Here is a 21,278-nt window from a genome sequence, read left to right as displayed (position 1 = left end):
GCCTGTATGGTGTTTTGGATCTCCACTGTGGGAGAGTGGGGTTAGGTTTAGTGGATAATCTCAAACAATTCTTAGGTCGGGGGATTCCATCTTTGGACTGCAGCCTCTTTTGGTTGGAGAGACCCGGTCTGAGGCTCTCCAATCAGTTACAATACAATACAATACCATTTATTTGTCATTTGAATCTCACATGAGGTTCAAACGAAATTTGGTTTCTGCAGTCATACAAGAAAAGAACCAAGACACACACCAACACAATTTCCACAAACATCCATCACAGTGAATCTCCTCCTCACTGTGATGGAAGGCAAAGTCTTGTCTCTCCCCTGCTCTCCATTCTTCTCCCGATGTCAAAGTCAAAGCCCCCGGGCGGGCGCTAGCAAGTCCACGGACATTTAAAGCCGCGCCGGGCGATGTCAGGCCCCGCTCCAGGTCACCTTCAACCCCGCAATTCGGGCGGGAGAAGTCGCCATTGCCGGTGCCCCGCAAAGCAGTCTCCTACCGGGGACCCGCGAGCTCCTGGTGTCACCATCCACCGGAGTCGGGTCGCAGCCTCGCGCCACCGCAGCTCTCCACGCTCCGAACTCTCCACGCTCCGAAGCTGGCCAGCTCCACGATGGTAGGTCCACAGCTCCGCAGGCTCCGTGACCTGAGCCCCCAGGTCGTTCCAGTTGGAGGCCGCTCCACGGTGCTAGACCCCAACGACAACGGAGGCCCGACAGGGAAAAGGTCGGGTCCCCGTGCAGGGAAGAGATTTAAAAGTTTCCCCTACCCACCCCCCGCCCCCCACACATACACATTTAAAAACCCACTACAAACTATACCCTCAACGGGACAAAAAAAGACAGACAGACTGCAGAGGCCGCTGCGACGTCGGTCGCGCCGCCCACCTCGACCAATAGTGTCAGCATGGTGTTAGTCAGCATTGGTAGTGTCAGCATGGGTAGATGAAAACCGACTTCCCGGGAGAAGATTACAAGCTTGTTTCATCGAGCTACTGTTGTTCACCCAAGAAAGTTCCTCAGCAAGGAAATTCTGGGGCGGCACGGTGGCGCAGCGGTAGAGTTGTTACCATATAGCGCCAGAGACCCAGGTTTGATTCTGACAATAGGCGCTGTCTGAATGTAGTTTGTACGTTCTCTCCGTGACTGCGTGGGTTTTTCCCGAGTGCCCCGGTTTCTTCCCATACTCCAAACAATGTACAGGTTTGTAGGTTAATTGACTTCATTAAAGATTGTAAATTGTCCCTAGTGTATAGGATAGAGCTATTGTACGGGGATCACAGGTCGGCGCAGACTTGGTGGGCCTAAGGGCCTGTTCCCGCTGTATCACTAAAACTAAAACAATCACAGTAGTATTTTGGAGCACTGATTGTTAGGCTGCTGTGGAACTGCAAGCTATTTTTCACCATGAAATCCACGTTATTTGAACGAAGTAGAGCAGTCTGGGCTTCTATTGCAACCCTCAAATATTCTGGACTAGTTGCTTGTGTTACCTGGGTTCTACAATGTTAGCTGTTGGATATTGCATTTTGTTGGAAATACAACTGTTCAACTCACAAGGGTACAAATTGAGCTTGAAGTACAGTGCAAATTCTTGTGGAATGTTGCTGCCCTGAATTCTTGTCATTGAGGAAAGGCAAGTTCACAAAATACAGCGTATTCCCAAAATACAATGTATTATAAGCCAACTACTGGTGTGTGCCAATTGAATTATGCACCTCAGTCTTCAGCAGTTTGAGACTCAGAATCATAGGATCATACAACATGGAAACAGGCACTGAACCAACTTATTTATGCCGACTAGTGGGCACCCTTCTGAATTAGCCACATCGCCAAGCACCTAGTGTGCAGCCATCTGTACCTAAGTGATTCAAGTGTTCATCTAACCTTTGTTTAATGTAGTCAGTGACGCAGATCAACCACTTTTTCAGCAAGAGCATTCCAGGTACTGAGACACAAGAGACGGCTGAACCTGGAATCTGGAGCATAAAAATGCAATCTGCTGGAGGAACTCAGTGGGTCAGGCAGCATCTATGGAGGAAACTAGAAAGTCAGTGTTTGTGATTGGGAGCCACTCGACTGCACCCCCTTTAGCTTTCTTGAAGTTGCAGCCAGACCCACAAACCACCCGGTCAGAGGTTGGTGCTGGCAGCCAAAAAATTAAATGACCTCAATCTTTGTAATAAGGTTCCAACATGGGTACAGATAGTTATGGTATAACAGGATAGTTGTTATAAGAAACCTTGTTTTTTATAGAAAATCGCATTATAAAATAATTTGGTCAACAGGGAAAATGGCGTTTAGAGACTAGAGGGTTTCAGACTTGCAATAACAAAATCATTTTCCCCCCAGGATTTTCAAAAATAAAGGTCTTTTTAATAACCATAAGTTTAATTTTGTTACTACGCTAAAATTATTGAAGACACTGTCTTTTACAGAGTATCATTGCACAAGTATCAATAGAAGTAATTGCTCATCAATTTAAATTACCACACATGGGGAAAGTAGTAGATGCGCTCTTAAGAGGCAATGGTATTGCTGTAGGGAGGGTCCATGGGAATTTTTTTTTCCAAGACAGCTATTTTTTTCTGGTTGCTAATTTTCAAAGTAACTTTTAACTGGTTCTCTAGTCATAATTAAAATCATGTTATACCCGACAAAATTTGGGAGGTATTTTTCCTCAAAAACTATGCAGAAGAAATACCAAAACCTGATCCTAACACATGGAATGTAAAGTTAGCATTGTGTCATTGTATTCTGTAATGTTTCTGGCTATTTGAAATATCCACAAGCATTGAGTCTTGAGATGGAGCCTCATTGGATTTTAATCCATTTAAGGTAGGTTTAACCACTAAGTGTCAGAATGGTCCAATGTTGTGTAGAGCTTTGCCGATTGTCTGCTGCAGCTGTCTGGGCGCACAGTGGAAGAATTGTCAAGTATCATTTGGCCTGAGAGCAAAAGGGCTGTCGGTCTCCATGGCTCAGGATTAGTTTGGAAGGTCACCTCACTCCCACCCCCATTCCCAATGATACTAGACACCTCTCTCTTACTGCAACCCAGCTTCTAGGCCTTGAAGTCAACTACCAAAAACTGCGGAGCACTGTTTTAAGTTGTGTCATTCTTCAGTTTCCAGGGTAACTTCAATTGAAAAATATATGTTGCTTAATGGTTCAGATTAGCTTATGCAGCACAGGTTTTATTTGGTATCAGCCACACTCAAGTTAAAATTGCCAGATAATGAACAGTGGGTCTAGTGCTGGCTGAAATGCAACAATCATAATTGGCAAGCAACATGATATCACAGTGCTTCTCTCGTTCTATTAAACATTCTCACGTTAATTGCACGTTGTATCACTCTCTCATTTTTGAAGCTAAAGTGTTTTGTATATGTAACAATTCCTAACTAGTAACAATAAATGTTGGATTTGATGCTATATTTACCAAAAGAAGTTAACTTTATTAAGTGTTAATCATATTATTCATCCATTTCTATTTCTGATGAAATAAAACAATATTGAAAAGATGATGCTCCTTTTGAAATTAGAAGTACTAATATAGTCTAACTCCAGTCAATGCTTACCTTATCACTTTTATTACAGGTCTGACCGGTACCTAAGCTGCACACACAACCTGACAACATTGAATTTGGTCCAACATGCACAAGATATAGGAAATCGTGCTCTCCATACCCAACTAATCTGCCTGGCAACAGTACATCGAACAAATGCAGCAGAGCTTATTTTAACTGGCATATTAATATGTTATCAATTGAAATATCCCTCTGCACAGACTTGCGACTTAAGAAATATTGAAACTTAAATGGTTGATCTGACTGGATTTTATTGTGCAGTGATTTGCTATTATTTTGAATTCTTTTGAAGACAATATTGTGGACATGGAGAATGGTCAGAACATCACCAGTGAATGTGAAAGCAGGTCTGTGCTCTCCACAGTCCTGGTTGGGCTGGTGATGGGCATGATTACACTAATAACCATCTTCGGCAATGTGTTGGTGTGCTTAGTGGTGGGGTTGAACCGTAAACTCCAGAGCCACACTAACTCTTTAATTGTGTCCCTGGCAGCAACTGACTTACTGCTGGGTTTATTGGTCATGCCTTTCTCGACAACCTTGCAACTTCTTAATTCAGAGTGGCCTTTTGGGCCCACTTTCTGTAATATCTACACCAGCATGGACGTCATGTTGTCCACGGCTTCCATCCTCAATCTGTTTGCGATCAGCCTCGAGCGTTACCTCGCAGTCACTGCCCCTCTGAGGTACAACATAGTCATTACTCCAAATAGGGTAATCGTCTCACTCGTCTTCATTTGGTGCATCTCCATCATGTTTTCCTTTTTGCCCATCAACCTGGGATGGAATAGCAAAGACGCGTTAACGCAAAGCTTGAATGAGACCAATCAGTGCCACTTGGAGATGAACACATCGTATGCCATTGTGGATGCTTTCATCACCTTTTATATCCCCTTAGCCATCATGTGCCTAACGTATTACAAAATATTCAAAATTGCAAGAGAGCAAGCAAAAAGAATCAGCTCTGCCACCAGAAGTACATTGCCAGGTTTGAAGGAGCATAAAGCAACGGTAACTCTAGCAACCGTGATGGGAGTCTTCATTATTTGCTGGTTCCCTTATTTTACAGTGTTTCTCCATGCAGGGATTTCAGGGATTCAATCCGACAAGACCGTCTTTGCTGTGGTGCTATGGTTGGGTTATGTCAACTCGGCTCTGAACCCTATAGTTTATGCGGCCCTCAATCGGGATTTCCGCATGGCATACCAGAAGCTACTGTTCTGCAGGAAGAGGAATGCATGCAACAGGGGCTCACTCATCAACTATCAGGCCGGTCGATCCAGGAATGAGCAGTGTCACCAGCTGGTCCGAATCTTGGATGATAATGAGCCAAGTTCAGACAATACTATCAACAAAGATACTTGTCTCTGCACTGAAGACTCTGAAAGGTAATACACCCACCACATGTCTTTGACAGTTAAAAACTGACTTTCTTTGAAGTTTCATATGTCCACGTCTCGCTAACTCTGTTACCTTAATTTTGTGAGGGCTCATCAATGTCAATAATATACAAAGCTATATCATATAAATAGAAACTATTCTCTCCATTCTATTCAGTTAAGCATTCAGTGATTTTTGTTTTGCAAGTGTAGGAAGATGGGAAAGGTAAGTGCAGGAAAATCTACAATCGGAAAGGTTAGAGGTCTTTCGGAGCAAATGGGACTAGCTTAGATAGGGTCTTGGACAGCATGAATAGGTTGGGCTAAATGACTGGTTTCCATGACTCTATGACAAATAATATTTGTAGTGTGAATTTATTTTATTCTTGTAAACTTCCATTTAAATATTAATGACATTGGATGAATTAATGATTAACAAATAATATGTGATACCATTAATTTATTACCACCACTCACTCAGAATGAAGGTGAATTTATTACATTCATTCATAATCCTTTTTCTTATCAGTATCCAGTGGCCTGGATACATCCACGCAAGTAAACTCAAGATCTTAGATGAAGCTGGGCAAGGAACAGAGTCAGACTCGGATGGGGAGGGAGTGGGGTATTATGATGAGGAAGAGTTATTTGCCACAGTAGAGTTCATACAACTCTACAAACTCTGCTGTGGCAAATAACTCTTCCTCATCATAATACCCCCACTCCCTCCCCATCCATCTGAGTCTGACTCTGTTCCTTGCCCAGCTTCATCTAAGATCCTGAGTTCTGGAACTCTCCGCATGTGGTAGAATCAGGGCCAATCAAGGCTGTGAAAATGGAATCAGTTTGCCAACTTGAGGGAAAATAATTTGCAGTAAAGGTAAGTAGGACTGATAGTATTGCTTTATAAAGAACCGGCATGTTAAAAATCCCCTTCTGTGGCGTGATGATTCATTTCTACAATAACAGTAATATCAATATTTTTATTAATATAAATCACAAGATGCAGGATAATTTTGACATTTTATGTCAAATCCTAAGAATTTGCAAATGTGGTAAATCTTAAATTTAAGTTTTTAGTTTTGTAGAGCACTTATGTAAATAATTTGAAATGCAATGTAATCAAATTAACAGACAATGATAATACAGATTATTTAATATTTTCAATAAATCAATGCCTTAAGCTACAGTTTAATGCTTACAGACACCTAAAATACACATTGATCTATTCCATCTCTTCTCCTTTAAAGTTTCCAAACTGGTTGTGACCTGCATCACAAATGATGAAATCCAGTACTTGAGAATTAAATCCTCACTTTCAAATCTCAAACTAATACCTTTATTCCATTAGCTCCACTGAACATTGATTAATTTAACTTTTAATGAAGTACCTACATTTACTGGCTTCCGTGGCAGAGTCACTGGGGAGCATCAGAAACAGAAGTGAAGAAATGAATAGTAACTAATTTAAACAATCTCAAAAAAAGTGCTAGATTAACCTGGGCGATAACAAGCCAGATGGCCTAATGCACGTTGTGGCCAGCATGTTGAAAGAGCGTTGAGGAATAAATAAATGTCAAATATGGCAAAGAAATTCAGCATTGATTTGTAAGAAGGGTAAATGGGGTGAAATTACTGACACTGATCCATTTAGACTTTAGCAAGGATTTTAATATTGTACAGTGTAAGTATTTAACTCACAAAGTAGGTTGTCCGGAGAACACAGTTATCTTCTGTGATGGTTTGAAAATTAGTAAAGAAAAGTAAAGAATGATTCCAAAGACATATCACACTCTGGGAGATATATATTTCTTCTCATCACTGCCCTGCATGACCGGCTGCTTATTCTGAGGAAGTAATCCAGGATTTCAGACACAATATCCCAAGACTGCATCTGAGATATTGTGTCTGAAATCCTGGATTACTTCCTCAGAAAAAGCAGCCGGTCATGCAGGGCAGAGATGAGAAGAAATATATATCTCCCAGAGTGTGATGCGTCTTTGGAATAGACTGGCCCAGTTGGCTGTGGAGGTGCAGTCACTGAGTACATTCATAATCAAGATTGATGATTTTATAGATATTAAATAAATTGATTTGTGCTGGAAATTGGTACAGGTGCACAACCTTTTATCTGAAAGCCTTGGGACCAGACACTTTTCGTAATTCGGAATTTGTCGGCCTTCGGAATGGAAATTTTTTAGCGTAGATTTTAATGGCTGGCTCAGTGGTAGAGTGCTCGGCTCATATCCGCAAGGTCGCGAGTTTGCGCCTTGATCCCGGCAGTTCCTCGGTCGCGAGTTTGAGTCTTCAATGTAGTTTTTTCTTGCAGAATAAATGTCTGTATGAAATGCAGTGTGTTGAATGAATTCCTGAATTTGTAAATGTGACCGCAGCATTGAATCACCTCTCGCACTCATGTCACCCTAGCGGGGCTACATGCCCTTAGGCGGCCTAAGGCGACATTTTCACACTCTTATATCCGTGTGCAGCAGAGGCGACGTGCGTTTGGCGTCAAACATGAGCTTTGGTGAGCTTTGGTGTGCAGACGACATCCTGGAAAAAATGTCCGGTTTCTTCCAGGTAGGCGATATACTCTCCCATGCAATATACCCTCCACTTCTCTTTTATGAAGGGGATTTAGTTCCCCTTTCTTCCAGGACCGACCGGAGGTTCCGCTGTCACCTCTGCGGGCCGCCCTCGGTGAACGTCCTGTCTCCCTGTCCCTGGGATAGTAGGGGGCGATCAAACAGCACAATACCCCCCTCCCCCTCCAACTCCAGAGGAATCCGCTCCCCGATGGGCCGCTACGGCGACAAGTGGCAGTTCGCCCACAGCCCGAGCTGCGCGACCCCAAGAACAAGACGTACCTTGCACACCATCTGCTTCTGCCCCTACTGTGTGTTCCTCTGGAGCTGGAGCGGGGCTGGGCTGGAGTTGCTGATCTGGGATCTCCGTGCTTGCAGTGGGCCTGGTGGTCGGTGTCCCGATGAGGGGGCACAGCTCGGGCTGTGGGCGAACTGCCACTTGTCGCCATAGCGGCCCATCGAGGAACGGCTTCTGGTGGTCCTGACGTCTCCGGCCAGTTTGCAGTTTTCCTCTGGAGTTGGAACGGGGCTGGGCTGCTGCTGGCTGTGGGTCTCTGGGATCTCCGTGCTTGCAGTGGGCCTGGGGGTCGGTGTCCCGTTGGTCCTGACGTCTCCGGTCACTGGCACTGACCTGCTGGCATTGCCGACGTGAAGACAGTGCAAAGCCCCCGCGCTGGTGCAATGGGCGGGGAGCTGGAGAGGGGAGGGAACGGGTCACACACATGGCCGGGAAGCAGAGGGGTGTAGGTGGGGTGAAAATGAAGGGAGCGACAATCTGCTGCTGCCTGCCCGCTGAGTTAAAAAGTTCCCACGCAAGACTCACGATACACTGTGTATCGTACTGTGTATCGTGAGTCTACCGTGGGAACTTTTTAACTCAGCGGGCAGGCAGCAGCATATTGTCAATTATTAACCCTTCCGCGCAATATACCCTCACCTTCTCTTTTATGAATGGGGATTTAGTTCCCCTTTCTTCGAGGACCGACCGGAGGTTCCGCTGTCACCTCTGCGGGCCGCCCTCGGTGAACGTTTTCAAGGACCTTTCTTCAAGGACCGAAAAAATGTCCGCTATTCGGAGGTTTTCGTTATTTGGATCTTCGGATAAAAGGTTGTGCACCTGTAGTTAGATAAAAGATCAGCCCCAATCATTAAAAGGCAGAGTACACCTGATGGTCTGAATAGCATGTGTTTCTTAATCATGGTTCCGAGGATCTAATTTAGTTTAGTTTCTTATTGTTATATCTACCAGGGTACTGTGAAAAGCTTTTTTGTTGCATGCTATCTAGCCAATGAAAAGACCATATATGATTACAAACAAGTACAGATGCAGGATAAAGGGTATATTATGCAGTGCAAGATAAAGTCCAATTAAAGATAGTTCTAAGGTCTCCAATGAGGTAGATGGGAGGTCAGGACTGCACTCTTCTTGTTGAGAGGACTGTTCCGTTGCCTGATACTATGGGAATATTAGTCATGAAATGGGACATGGAAGGAATTAATCCTTTCAGTCAGAGTGTGTGGGAGGGTAAAGCAGCAAGGGCAATAACATCCTGTGATATAATTTGTCTCTTTTTGATTCTGAAGCAGCAAATAGATGGTAGTCCTTGAAGGCAAGACCAAGCGCAGACTCGGCAATCGTTTCGCCGAACACCTCTGCTCAGTCCTACCCGATCTCCCGCTTGCATCAGTCTGAAGAAGGGTCTTGATCCGAAACGTCACCCATTCCTTCTCTCCTGAGATGCTGCCTGTCCTGCTGAATTACTCCAGTATTTTGTGTCTATCTTCTGTTTAAACCAGCATCTGAAGTTCCTTCATACACGGTCCTGAAGGCCTTGTTGTTTTCAGACAATAACCGGTATATGTTAGCACTGCTGCAGCCTCTCGCCCAAGATTTTCTGCTTTTGAGACAAACGCAAGCATTTATTTTGCCATAGCAGGGAGAGTGATATCAGGATTAACGTTGTAAGTAATTCAGCAGGCAATTTGCCCCCTCAAGCATATAAAATTAAATTAAATACTAACATGAAGCTGTTTAGTCATTGTCAGAATAATTATTTTTCACACACAGAGTTATGAGAGTGGAATTCTCTTCCTCAGAGGACGGTGGAGGCCGGTTCTCCAGATACTTTCACGAGAGAGCTAGATAGGGCTCTTAAAGATAGCACAGTCAGGGGATATGGGGAGAAGGCAGGAACAGGGTACTGATTGGGGATGATCAGCCATGACCAAATTGAATGGCGAAGCTTGTTCGAAGGGCCGAATGGCCTCCTCCTGCACATATTGTCTATTGTCTATTGTCTATTGTCTAAAACTCAGCTTTTCAACACACAGTGCAAGGTGGGACTACATAGATGTGGGAGATTTGTCTTTAAATAAATCATTCAGACACCAACAACAACCCTGCGTCCTCCTACCCCCAGCTCTTTCTCACACACACAATGCACACACAATTCACACTGAGTTCATGGTTTCCTGTCAACTACATTTTGAATATTTGTGGTTTCTGGGACTTTAGACAGCAAACAATAGAAGTGAAACTAATGTTTGAATATTCTGGGAAATAAAACCTACCCTCAGACTTTTGGTTTTAAATAAATTGCATAATTACCATATACCTGTAGTTGCAAAAAATGAGTGTCATAAGGTCACAAAGGTAAGATTTTCAAACGGGAAATTCAGCCTCACAGGGCATTTGGGAAGGTTGATGGCATGTATATGGGATGTACTAGAAACATTGAAACATAGATACATAGAAACATAGAAAATAGGTGCAGGAGGAGGCCATTCGGCCCTTCGAGCCAGGACTGCCATTCATTGTGATCATGGCTGATCGTCCCTAATCAATAACCCGTGCCTGCCTTCTCCCTGTACCGTACAGTAGAAATCCCAAATGACTTTTTAAAAATCTGCATTATCTGCCTTTTTTCTCACAAATTGCCCACATTTGTCCATCTGTTCAGCAATGGCATCTATTTTTTTGAAGGAAGTACAGCAAAGGTCGACCAAAATATTTCCTAGATTTAAAAGGGTACATTGAGAAAGTTGAAGAGACTAAAACTGCATGCCTTGACTATATCTCTGTGCAGTCACAGTTGTGCTTTGTCTTGATACACCTTGATTCGTTGTGGAAATGAGAGGCCTAGCCCTGAGTGGAAGGACGTTTGATCAACGAGGAAAGAGCTGTGCAAAAAAGGGAGTATGAATAGTTTAGAGAGACGAGTCGCAATAAAACACATGAAGTGTTTCTGCAGAGACCGTTCCGTCCGCAACTACCTGGTTAATTTGTCCCTTCCCACCGAAACCACCCCTTTCCCAGGTACCTTCCTTGCAACCGGAGGAGATACAACACCTATCCCTATATCTCCACCCTCGACTGTCCAGGGACCCTGACAGCTCCTTCTGCTTTTCTACTGTGTCCATTGTTCCAGGTGTGGATTCTTAACATCAGCGAGAGCAAATCTAGACTGGGCGATCGTTTCGCTGAGCACCTTCGCTCAGTCCATCTGGGCCTACGTGATCTCCAGGTTGCCGAACACTTTAACTCCCCTTCCCATTCCCACACTGACTTTTCTGTCTTGTGCCTCCGCAATTTTCACAGTGAGACCAAATGCAAATTGGAGAAACAACACCTCGTATTTCGCTTGCGCAGCATACAACCCAGCAGTATGGATATTGATTTCTCTAACTTCAAGGAACTCTTGCATCCTTTCTCTCTCCGTCCCTTCCTCACCCTATTCGTTGTAATGCTTTAACTGTCGTCCTAGTGAGTTTCATTGTAACTCGCTTTCACCTAGCCCACAGCTAACAATGGACCATTTCCTTGATCATCATGAGTTATTCCAGCTTTTTGTGTCTATCTTCGGTTTAAACCAATATATGCAGTTTCTTCCTGCACGTAAAATGGATAGATGTGAAGTGATGGGAACTGGAGAGATGGGATCCGAGGGCAGGGCCGGAGGTTTTCTTGGATCATACACAAACAGTGCAGTTCTTTGAAAATAAATGGGACTGAGCTCAGTGCATCCCTGTGCAAGATGATTTGTTTCAAAGAGTAGAGATACAGGTTCTGATTATACTGAGTTCTAGAGAGGCCATGTCTGTGCTATTGTGTACAGGTCAGATCTCCCTTCCAGGGGAAGATTATATCTGAGTACATGATTACAATCAAGCCATCCACTGTGTACAAATACCTGATAAAGGGAATAACGTGAATAATGTTTAGTGCAAGACAAAGTACAGTAAAATCTGAACCAAGATAGTCCAAGGGTATTGGGAGAAATTTGTTATTCTGATTTATGGAAAAATAGTTTACGGACAGTTGTCAGGAAGGATTGTTATGTAACCGAGGGACTGTATATATCTGTGAGTATTTCAGGACAGGAAAATGGGTGCAGCACAGCTGTTCTTGATGGATTTAGTGTCATAGAGCCAATCAGAATGAAAACAGGCCTTTCAGCCCAACTCGTCCATGTTGACGAAGATGCCCCATCTGAGCTCGTCCCATTTGCCCGCATTTAGCCAATGTCCCTCCGAACCCTTCCTACACATGTACCTGTCCAAATGTATTTTAAATGTCTTTATTGTACTTGGCTTGACTACTTCTCCAGGCACCTCATTCCACATACCCACCACCGTTTGTGTGAAAAAGTCTTCCCTCATTTTCCTATTAAATCTTTTCCCTCTCACCTTAAACCTATGCCAACAGCTTATTGATTCACCCACCCAGGGAACAAGACACAAGGCATTCACCTTATCGATTCTCCTCATGATTTCATACACCTTTACAACATCACCCTCAGCCTACTGCACTCCGAAGGATAAAGTACTAGCCTGTCCAATCCCTGTCTATAGCTCAAGCTTTGAGTCTTGGCAACCTTGTAAATCTTCTCTGTGCTCATTCCATCTTAATGTCACCTTTGAACTTGATTATTCAAATGCCCTTCTTTTGTCTACAACTATTTTAAAATCCAATGAGTAGCTTTTGAATGGTGACAGAGGCCCTGGTGAATGTGTAAACAAAAAAAAAATAACATCAATATTGGTACTTTCTGAAAAATATTCAGAATGCTGAAGTAACCCAACGGGTCAGGCAGAATCTCTGGAGAAAATGGGTAGGTGATGTTTCTGGCCGGGGCCCTTCTTCAGACTGTTTGTGATGGGGGATTGGGGTGGGGGGGGGAGAAATAGGTGTGAGTCTGGGTGGGGCATAGGGGAGAGAGTGGGAGGAGAAAGGGGGGGGGAGATCAGGAAGGGATGAGTTGTAGTTAACATTAGAAACCCTGTTGGGTTGCAAGCTGTGTACGAGAGTACAGAAGAGATTAAAGTGGCTATCAACCAGTAGATCCAGTAGGTCGTGTCAGGTCGAACGCAAGCGTTCAGCAAAACTTTCACAGAGTCTACGCTTGGTCTCGCCAATGTACAGGAGGCCACATCAGGAATACTGGATGCAGTAGATGAAGTTAGACAAGATGCTCCTGAACCTCTGTCTCAACTGGAAGGACTCAGCTGGCATCTCTGGATGGAGGTGATGGAGGAGGTATAGGGACAGGTGTTACACTCCCTGTGGTTGCAGGGGAATGTACCTGTGGATGAGATGGTTTGGGTGGGAAGGGAAGAGTGAACCAAGGAGTTGTGGAGGGAGTGGTATGTGTGGAAGACGGGAAGGGGTGGGAATGGGAAGATGGTGACTGGTGGTGGGATTACGTTGGAGGTGAAGGAAATATCAGAGGATGATATGTTGGATGTGGAGGCTGGTGGGGTGGAAGGTGAGGACCAGGAGAACTCTATCCTTCTTCCGTCTGGGGGTGGGGGGAGGGGGGGGGGAGGGGGAACGAGAGCAGAACTACAGGACACAGAGGAGATGGAGGTAAGGGATCCATCTCTGGCAGCAGGGAGGAAACTGTGCTTACTCAAGAAAGATGGCATCTTGGCTGTCCAAGAATAGAAAGTCTCATTCCAATGCGGTGGAGACTGAGAAATTGCGTGTAGGGTATATAATCTTTGCAAGTGGCAGAGTGGGAGGAAGTGCAGTCTGGATAACTGTGGAAGTCGGTAGGTTTGTAGTAAATACTGTAGTCTGTTCCCTGTGATGGAGACAGAGAGATCAAGAACGGAAAGAAAACTGTCATAGATGTGGTGTCAGAGATGAGGTCCAGAGATGCTGCCTGACCGATTGAGCTAAATTGTGTCTTTTTTTGTAAACCAGCATTTCCTTGTTTCTACCTGGTACTTCCTGAAGCAATTTAAGAAGAAACAAGGGGACACAGTAGGCTGAGTGTGTGGGTAATATTTGGATCCCCTATCTCCTCCCCCTACTGTTGCCACATACACCTTCTCTCTCTTGTCTGGTCCCACTCATCATCTTTCTTTCTCAGCGGAATCCGTAACCTGCAGCCCTCTGTTTTCTCCTCTTATAACCTCCCAGCCTCTATTGCTATATTCATGCTTATTTCCCCCACCCGGGTCAACCTGCCTTTCATGCTCTCCTCACGTGGATTCACCTATCACTTGCCAGCTCCAGCCTCACCCCTCCTTTTCTCCTCTTTATACTGACCCTCTCCCCTTTGCACTCCCAGTCCCGATGCAGAGTTCCTCTAGCAAACTGTATTGATGTCTATGTTTATCATGTACGGCAAGCCACAAAACCACATTCATTTGAGATGAATTCTAAAACAAACCTCCACCAGTAAATTTCAAAAAATCTCCTGATAATGCATTCAAGATTTTGCTGTAGCTGAGTTTTGAAAGTTCTCCTTTTTGACTGCTCACTATACTGCTCACTTTGGAAATAAAAAATATATTTGTATATTATGGGAAATGAAACCATGCTCAGGGCAGATCATTGATTTTAAAATTAGATGCAGACTCTGTGAAATAGCAAGAAGACACGAGCTTTGACCTCAGCTGGGCAGCTCTTGTTTCAGCATTGATGTTTCCACTTCGAACTGCCAAATGCAGACAGAATCGGCATCCTGCAGTCAATCACGGGAAAATGTTCTTGAATAATAGCCAGTATTCTGCCTTGAATTAATAAGTGATTAGGAATTATTTTGGGTCATTTCTTGCTTTCTTAGTTTGGGAATTGTTTGGACTCTAGAGATACAGTGTGGAAACAGGCCCTTTAGCCCACCGAGTCCACACCAAGCAGCAATCACACTGTACACTTGCACTATCCTACACACACCAGGAACAATTTACATTTGTTTATACCAAGCCAATTAGCCTACAAACCTGCACATCTTTGGAGTGTGGGATGAATCTGGAGCACCCAGAGAAAACCCACGTGGTCACGGGGAGAACGTACAAACTCCGTACAGCCAACACCTATAGTCAGGATCGCACTCGGGTCTCTAGCACACCAAGGCAGCAATTCTACCATTGCACCTCTGTGCCACCCTTGTTGAAGGAGTTTTTTTTAAAGCACTCAAATCTGGGTTTGAAATAAAATATAAAAGGCGATAGGTGCCAATTTGTTTATGTGTATGAACCTATTTTTGATATTTTATGGTACTAGCTTTTATTTTATGGAAAAGAGTCTATTCCATTAACAAAATAATACATAACAATTCAGTACACTGATTAAAACAATGAAATGCTTCACATTAAGTGGGTAAACTGGTATACCCTATTACAGGAAAGATATGGAGGATATAGGAAAGAACAGCAGATGCTGGTTTAAATCGCAGATAGAAACAAAATATTACTCAGCAGGACAGGCAGGATCTCTGGAGAGAAGGAATGCGTGATGTTTCAGGTCGAGACCCTTCTTCAGACTGATGTCACGGGATTGAGCAGTACAGAGATAAAATGTAGTCAGAGACAGTAAGACTGGTCGGAGAACTAGGAAGGGGGAGGGGATGGAGAGAGTGGGTAAGCAAGGGCTACTTGAAGTTAGGGAAGTCAATGTTCATACCGCTGAGAGTAAGCTCCCCAAGCTACCCAAGCAAAATACGAGATGCTGATCCTCCAATTTGCACTCACTCTGACAATGGTGGAGACCCAGGACAGAAAGGCCAGTGTGGGAATGGGAGGGGGTGTTAAAGTGCTGAGCAACCGGGAGATCAGGTAGGTTTAGACGGACTGTGCGGAGGTGTTCAGCGAAACGATCGCCGAGCCTGCTCTTGGTCTCGCCGATATACAGGAGTCCACACCTGGAACAGCGGATACAGTAGATGAGGTTGGAGGAGGTGCAAGTGAACCTCTGTGAAAAGATATGGAGGGATTTGGAGAGGCTGCAGAGGAGGTTTACCAGATTGCTGCCAGGTTTAGAGGGTTTCTGCTACAGGGAGAGCATGGATAGTTGGATAGTTGGATTGTTTTCTCTGGAAACATCGGAGGTTCAGGGGAGATTTAATAGAAGTATATAAAATTATGAGAGACATGGATGTGGTTGACAGTCAGAAACTTTTACCCAGGGTGCCCAAAAGCTATATGAGGAGAGAGGGGGAAAGTTCAATTGAGATGTTCGAGGCAAGTTTTTTACCACAGAGAGTGGTGGTGGCCTGGAACACATTATCAGGGTTGGTGGTGGAGGCAGATACGGTAGTGGCATTTAAAAGGTTTTTAAATGGGCACATGGAAGTGCATGGAATAGAGGGATATTGATGAGTATAAAATCAGTTTAGCTTGGCATCATGTTCGGTGCAAATGTTCCTGTGGAGTACTGTTCTATGTTCTATGTAAATATAACACTGAATATATAATTGGAGAAGGTGCATTTCATTCATGCAGTACTGTAGAAGCATACTTACTGTTGCTCATTATACCATCTTATCCGGGATTGTGGTTTACACTCACAGTAGGGGCTATGTAACCAGAGCCTGGTGGGATCATTGCCCTTTTTAAAAGCACGCATCCTATTGTCTATGAACATTGGCTCACACTGCCAAGACAGTGAATGGGAATTTCTTCAGTGGTAACTCTTTCTTTTACTGTTAGTTAATCACAGAGATCTGTGCCTAAAAATAGGATTCAGACTGTGAGAGAAAGAAATCTTTTTGTAAGCAAATAACAGCTAGGTCAAGAGATTTAAACACTAGTTAAAATCATGACATTAAGCTTAGAAAATATTGTTGGTAAAATTATTATTAATGCTTAATGGATTTGCTTTACATTTATCTGCCTATGTTAACTGAGCCATTAAACATGTATTCGAAAGATCAGTCCATTCTCGTGATAGGCACAGTGTTATTCATTTGATTAGTTTAGTTTAGTTTATTGTCATGTTTACTGCGGTCCTATGAAAAGCTTTTTTATTGCATGCTATCCAAAGTCAGCCAAAATACTATACATGATTGCAATCAGGCTGTCCACAGTTAGTAATTTGCATGTCAGATAGGTATAGAACCATTAAATAATATTTTATCAGATCTAAAGTGTCCACTTTAAGGGTTATACCTCCCATATGCGACAGAGAATTGCTCATAGAGTAAGCAGGGTCAGGGTGAAAGGAAGAGAGGAAAAGGATAAGAATGCTACTTGGTGCCAGCAAACTTAAACAGGAAACATAGATCAACCGCACAAAGAACGGCTAAGTATTCATATGCATAGGAAGGACCTGCAGATGCTGGTTTAAACCGAAGATAGACACAAAAAGCTGGAGTAACCCAGCCAGACATGCAGTATCTCTGGAGCGAAGTGAATAGGTGACATTTCGGGTCTCAACCTGAAACGTCACCCATTCCTTCTCACCAGAGATGCTGCCTGTCTCACTGAGTTACTACAGCTTTTGGTGTCTACAATAAGTATTCATATGCAACTTGATAAACATATTTATGTTTATAGTATAAACTATATCAAGGAAAAAGGATGTGGCATAACATTAATTAGAACTGATAGGTGTTGGGCAAATAGCTTGTTTGATTGAACATCAATGAACAACCGCTTCTCATACTAGTGATGCTTGCCAATCGAGCACACACTTCCCCGGGTAAATGTTGTTTGTTCTCACCTAGGTCGCTAGATGAAATTTAACAGGCTGGACAGGTGGTGTGAGAGGGACAAACTGATGCATCCCAATAGAATTATGACTCCAGCCAACTAATTACAGTACTGCAGCAAATGATGGCCAAGTTTGAATCTCAGACCAACCCAGCTGAAGAAAATGCATGGCGGTGAGTGCTGACAGGAAAAATAACAGAATCACTTATTCAAAAGGACAAGATGAGGTTTTCACATACTGTATTCTAGGGTACTAGTACTAGCAATGTTACAAAATTTTGAGATTTTAAAAATCAAGTCTGCAATTTATCCCATCAGATAAAGCATAAAAAGAAGTTTAATTTGACACATAATTCACTTTCATATCTTCAGTATTAAAAAAGTTATGGCCATTTTCATGCTAGGAAATTAGCATCTTGTTCCCTATTGCTTTTCCATTGACTTAACACAAAAGCAGTGATCGAAGGCAGTCAAAAGCCGATATCTTTCTTAAAAATTAATAGAACTGAATGAAATTTTCAGTTCTTATAGACTGAAGCATTTTGAAACAAATATAAAACATCTTACCTGGATGACCTGAAATTAAAGCATATAATTAGTCAGTTACCTAATTGTAGCTAATTACAAAATTGACCGTTGAGACAGAAATAGTAATAAACACCCAGACTGCCTTGAAAATTCAAAAATGTGATATTCTCAAGATCAGAACTTTAATATTATTGTATTATATGCTGTAAGTCCATAATAGATAGGTAAATAAATTACAATTTCTAGCAATAGACCAAGTCTTTATGGAGAAGATCAGTTGCTAGCTGGTACATTGGCATATCATGATCAGTAGCATCATCATACTCCTCAGATTGTAACCAATAAGCAACTCTGTACATCTTGTTTTTCCTCAACTTTTCAATTTTGGCATTATAAACTACAAGTTTTTGCTCTTCAAACCACACATGACATGCCTTTCTGCCCACTACTTTCCCATTAAGAATGTCCTGTAGATCATCACATTTGGAGTAGTCCAAGTTCGGGTAATCTCTGTGAATGCTGTCTAAATCAGTCTCTTTTGCTGGGCATCTGGATTTACAATTTTGCATTTCTTCTTCGGAGACATCTGTTTAAAATTTAAAGGAAAAAACAGCATTAACAGAAACAAGTTATTATTTGCAGTTTTGTTTGCCAAATTAGTTTGAAGCATTCTGAAACAAATATTAAACAATCTTACTTGGGTGACCTGAAATTAAAGCATATAATTAGTTAGTTACCCAATTGTAGCTAATTACATAATTCAATTACTAGATCTAAACATCTATCCATTCATTTAACTTCCTTGGCACTCCACACCTGAATTATCTTGTCCAAATGTCAAGGTCTATCTTATTGGCCATAAATGTATACCCAACAAAAATATTTTCAGTTATTATAGATTGAAGCATTCTGAAACAAATATTAAACAATCTTACTTGGATGACCTGAAATTAAAGCATATAATTAGTTAGTTACCCAATTGTAGCTAATTACATAATTCAATTACTAGATCTAAACATCTATCCATTTCTTAAGAAAAGATCAACATTTTTAAATAGCCTAAGTGTCCAAATAACATACACACACAAATTCACAATATAACATGATTTTTAAATCTCATTGTCATGGATTTATAGGCCAAATGGAAGGAATTTAGTGTTTAATACCTGCAAATTAATGGCCATTTAAATCATCTTGCGAGTGGGTTCATTTGGAACGTTGCGGTTGCAGTGAATTTAAACCCCATATCGGCAGGAAAAATACTGCTGTTTCGTATAGGGGGGAAAATCACCGTTTCGCAATGTAAAATGTGAATTAAAGGCATCTTAAGGAGCACTTTTATACATAAAATAAACGGCTTTCTTTTACCTGTCCCGTACGTGATATCCGTCCCCGTTGTCGGCGTTTACGGCTTTAGAAGCTGATTTTTAAATTACTCCAGCGTTGAACTTGTCGGGCAATTAAAAAAAAAAATCACAGAACGCCTGTCGGAACAATCCTTCAGCAAAAGCTTGCACTACGAGTAAATATAATCCAGGACAGGTAGGTGAAAACCGCATTTTAACCCCCCCCCCCCCCCCTCAAAGGCGCCAAAATCGCGCACACGGCCAGTGGCAGAACTGCAGCGCCGCTGAAGGTAAGTTTTGTAGCATACCTCTCTAGCTCGGATATACCTCATTGACAACTTGTAGCAACTTCTCTAAGGAGAACATTTTCAAGAGAGTAAAGGGAAATAACATTGGACATTAATGATTTATATGTTGAAAAGAGATTGAAATGTTCAGTGAAGAAGAATCTCGACCTGAAACATCACCCATTTCTTCTCTCCAGAGATGCTGCCTGTCCTGCTGAATTACTCCAGCGTTTTGTGTCCATCTTCAGTTTAGCCCAGCATCTGCAGTTCCTTCCTACACAATATTCATTGAGTTTTTAGCGAGGAGCATTTTGGAGATAGTGATCATGATGCCACAAGTTTTTAAAATAATTTTGAATAGGGATGTCTGAACCTTGGGGTAAAGCATTAAATTGGAGTAAGGCAGATTACAATGTTATTCGGCATGAGGTAGTTAGCGAAAATTGGGAGCAGTTGTTATTGAATAAGTCAGCATCTGACATTGAGCATATTCCTGTAAGAAGGAGAGGTAAGGATGGCAAGGTAAGGCAACCTTGGATGACCAAAAGAGGTTATAGGTTTGGTCCTAAAGAAAAAGGAAGTGTATGTGAGGTCAGTGAATGACAAGGTGACTGTCTCCTGGTTTATTCTCGTACATTGTGGGCCTGATGTTTGTGGAAATGGGTTGTAAATAATATACAGTGCTTTTCATTCAATCAAAACTTGGGGCGATAATGAGGCAAACACACATTTTAGTTGTTCACATTTACCTTCAATCAGCAGATCACCTTTTAGAACATAGAACAGTACAGCACAGGAACAGTCCCTCCAGCCCACCGATTCCTGCATATCCATATTCCTGTGCAAAAGTCTCTTAATCACTATCGTAACTGCCCACCACAACTTTCAGCAGTGTGTTCCAGGCATTCACTACCCTCTGTTTAAAAAAAAAACTTGCCCCACACATCTCCTTTAAACTGTGCCCCTTTCATCTTCAAGCGATGCCCTCTAGTATTTGATACTTCCATTCTGGGAAATAAAGTTCTGGCTGTCTACCCTCGATGCCTCTCATACTTTTATATACTTCTATCAGGTCTCCTCTCAACCTTTGGCATTCCAGAGAAAACAATTCAGGTCTATCCAACTTCTCCCTATAACTAATATCCCCTAATCCAGGCATTATTTTGGCAAACCTCTTCTGCACTTTCCAAACCCACCACATCCTTCTTGTAATGGGGCAATCAGAACTGCATGCCACACCCCAAAGGCAGCCTAATCAAAGTCCTATAAAACTGCATAATTACTTCCTAACATACTCAATGCCCAGACCAATGCAGGCAAGCATACCACATGCCTTTAAAAAAAAAAACATTCTAACTACTAGTGTGGCTGTGTTGTCACTTTGAGGGAGTCATGGGCTTGGACCCCAAGTCCTACCTATGTCATTGCTGTAGATCATGACAACTGGACCACCCCCTTCCTTCTCCAAATGTTGTTCCAATCCTGAGCAGATATCCTTAAACCTGGCCCTGGACAGGCAACACATCCTTGGGAAATTACAATAAAGACAGTAATATGTTTCTCATTGCACTTTTATTCTGCCTATTTGAGAATATTAAAAACATAAATTACAAATATATTGT

General features: G+C 42.6%; 1 protein-coding gene across 1 annotated transcript; it reads left to right on the top strand.

Annotated features, from left to right (window-relative positions):
• Positions 1-3,898: 3,898 nt before the first annotated feature.
• hrh2 (histamine receptor H2) lies at positions 3,899-17,639 on the top strand. The gene is made up of 2 exons (XM_033030085.1): positions 3,899-4,980; positions 17,510-17,639. Exons 1-2 carry the CDS (start codon positions 3,899-3,901, stop codon positions 17,526-17,528), a joined length of 1,101 nt encoding a protein of 366 aa, XP_032885976.1. The 3' UTR covers positions 17,529-17,639.
• The last annotated feature ends 3,639 nt before the right edge of the window (positions 17,640-21,278 follow it).

The sequence above is a fragment of the Amblyraja radiata genome, chromosome 11 (genome assembly GCF_010909765.2).
Source record: "Amblyraja radiata isolate CabotCenter1 chromosome 11, sAmbRad1.1.pri, whole genome shotgun sequence".
NCBI classification, from domain to species: Eukaryota; Metazoa; Chordata; class Chondrichthyes; order Rajiformes; family Rajidae; genus Amblyraja; species Amblyraja radiata.
The sequence above is the reverse complement of the archived record's forward strand: the minus strand, read 5'-3'. Positions and strand labels throughout refer to the sequence as shown.

Coding starts and splice junctions, on each gene's coding strand:
- hrh2 (XM_033030085.1), top strand. CDS start 3,899: ATGGAGAATGGTCAGAACATCACCAGTGAATGTGAAAGCAGGTCTGTG.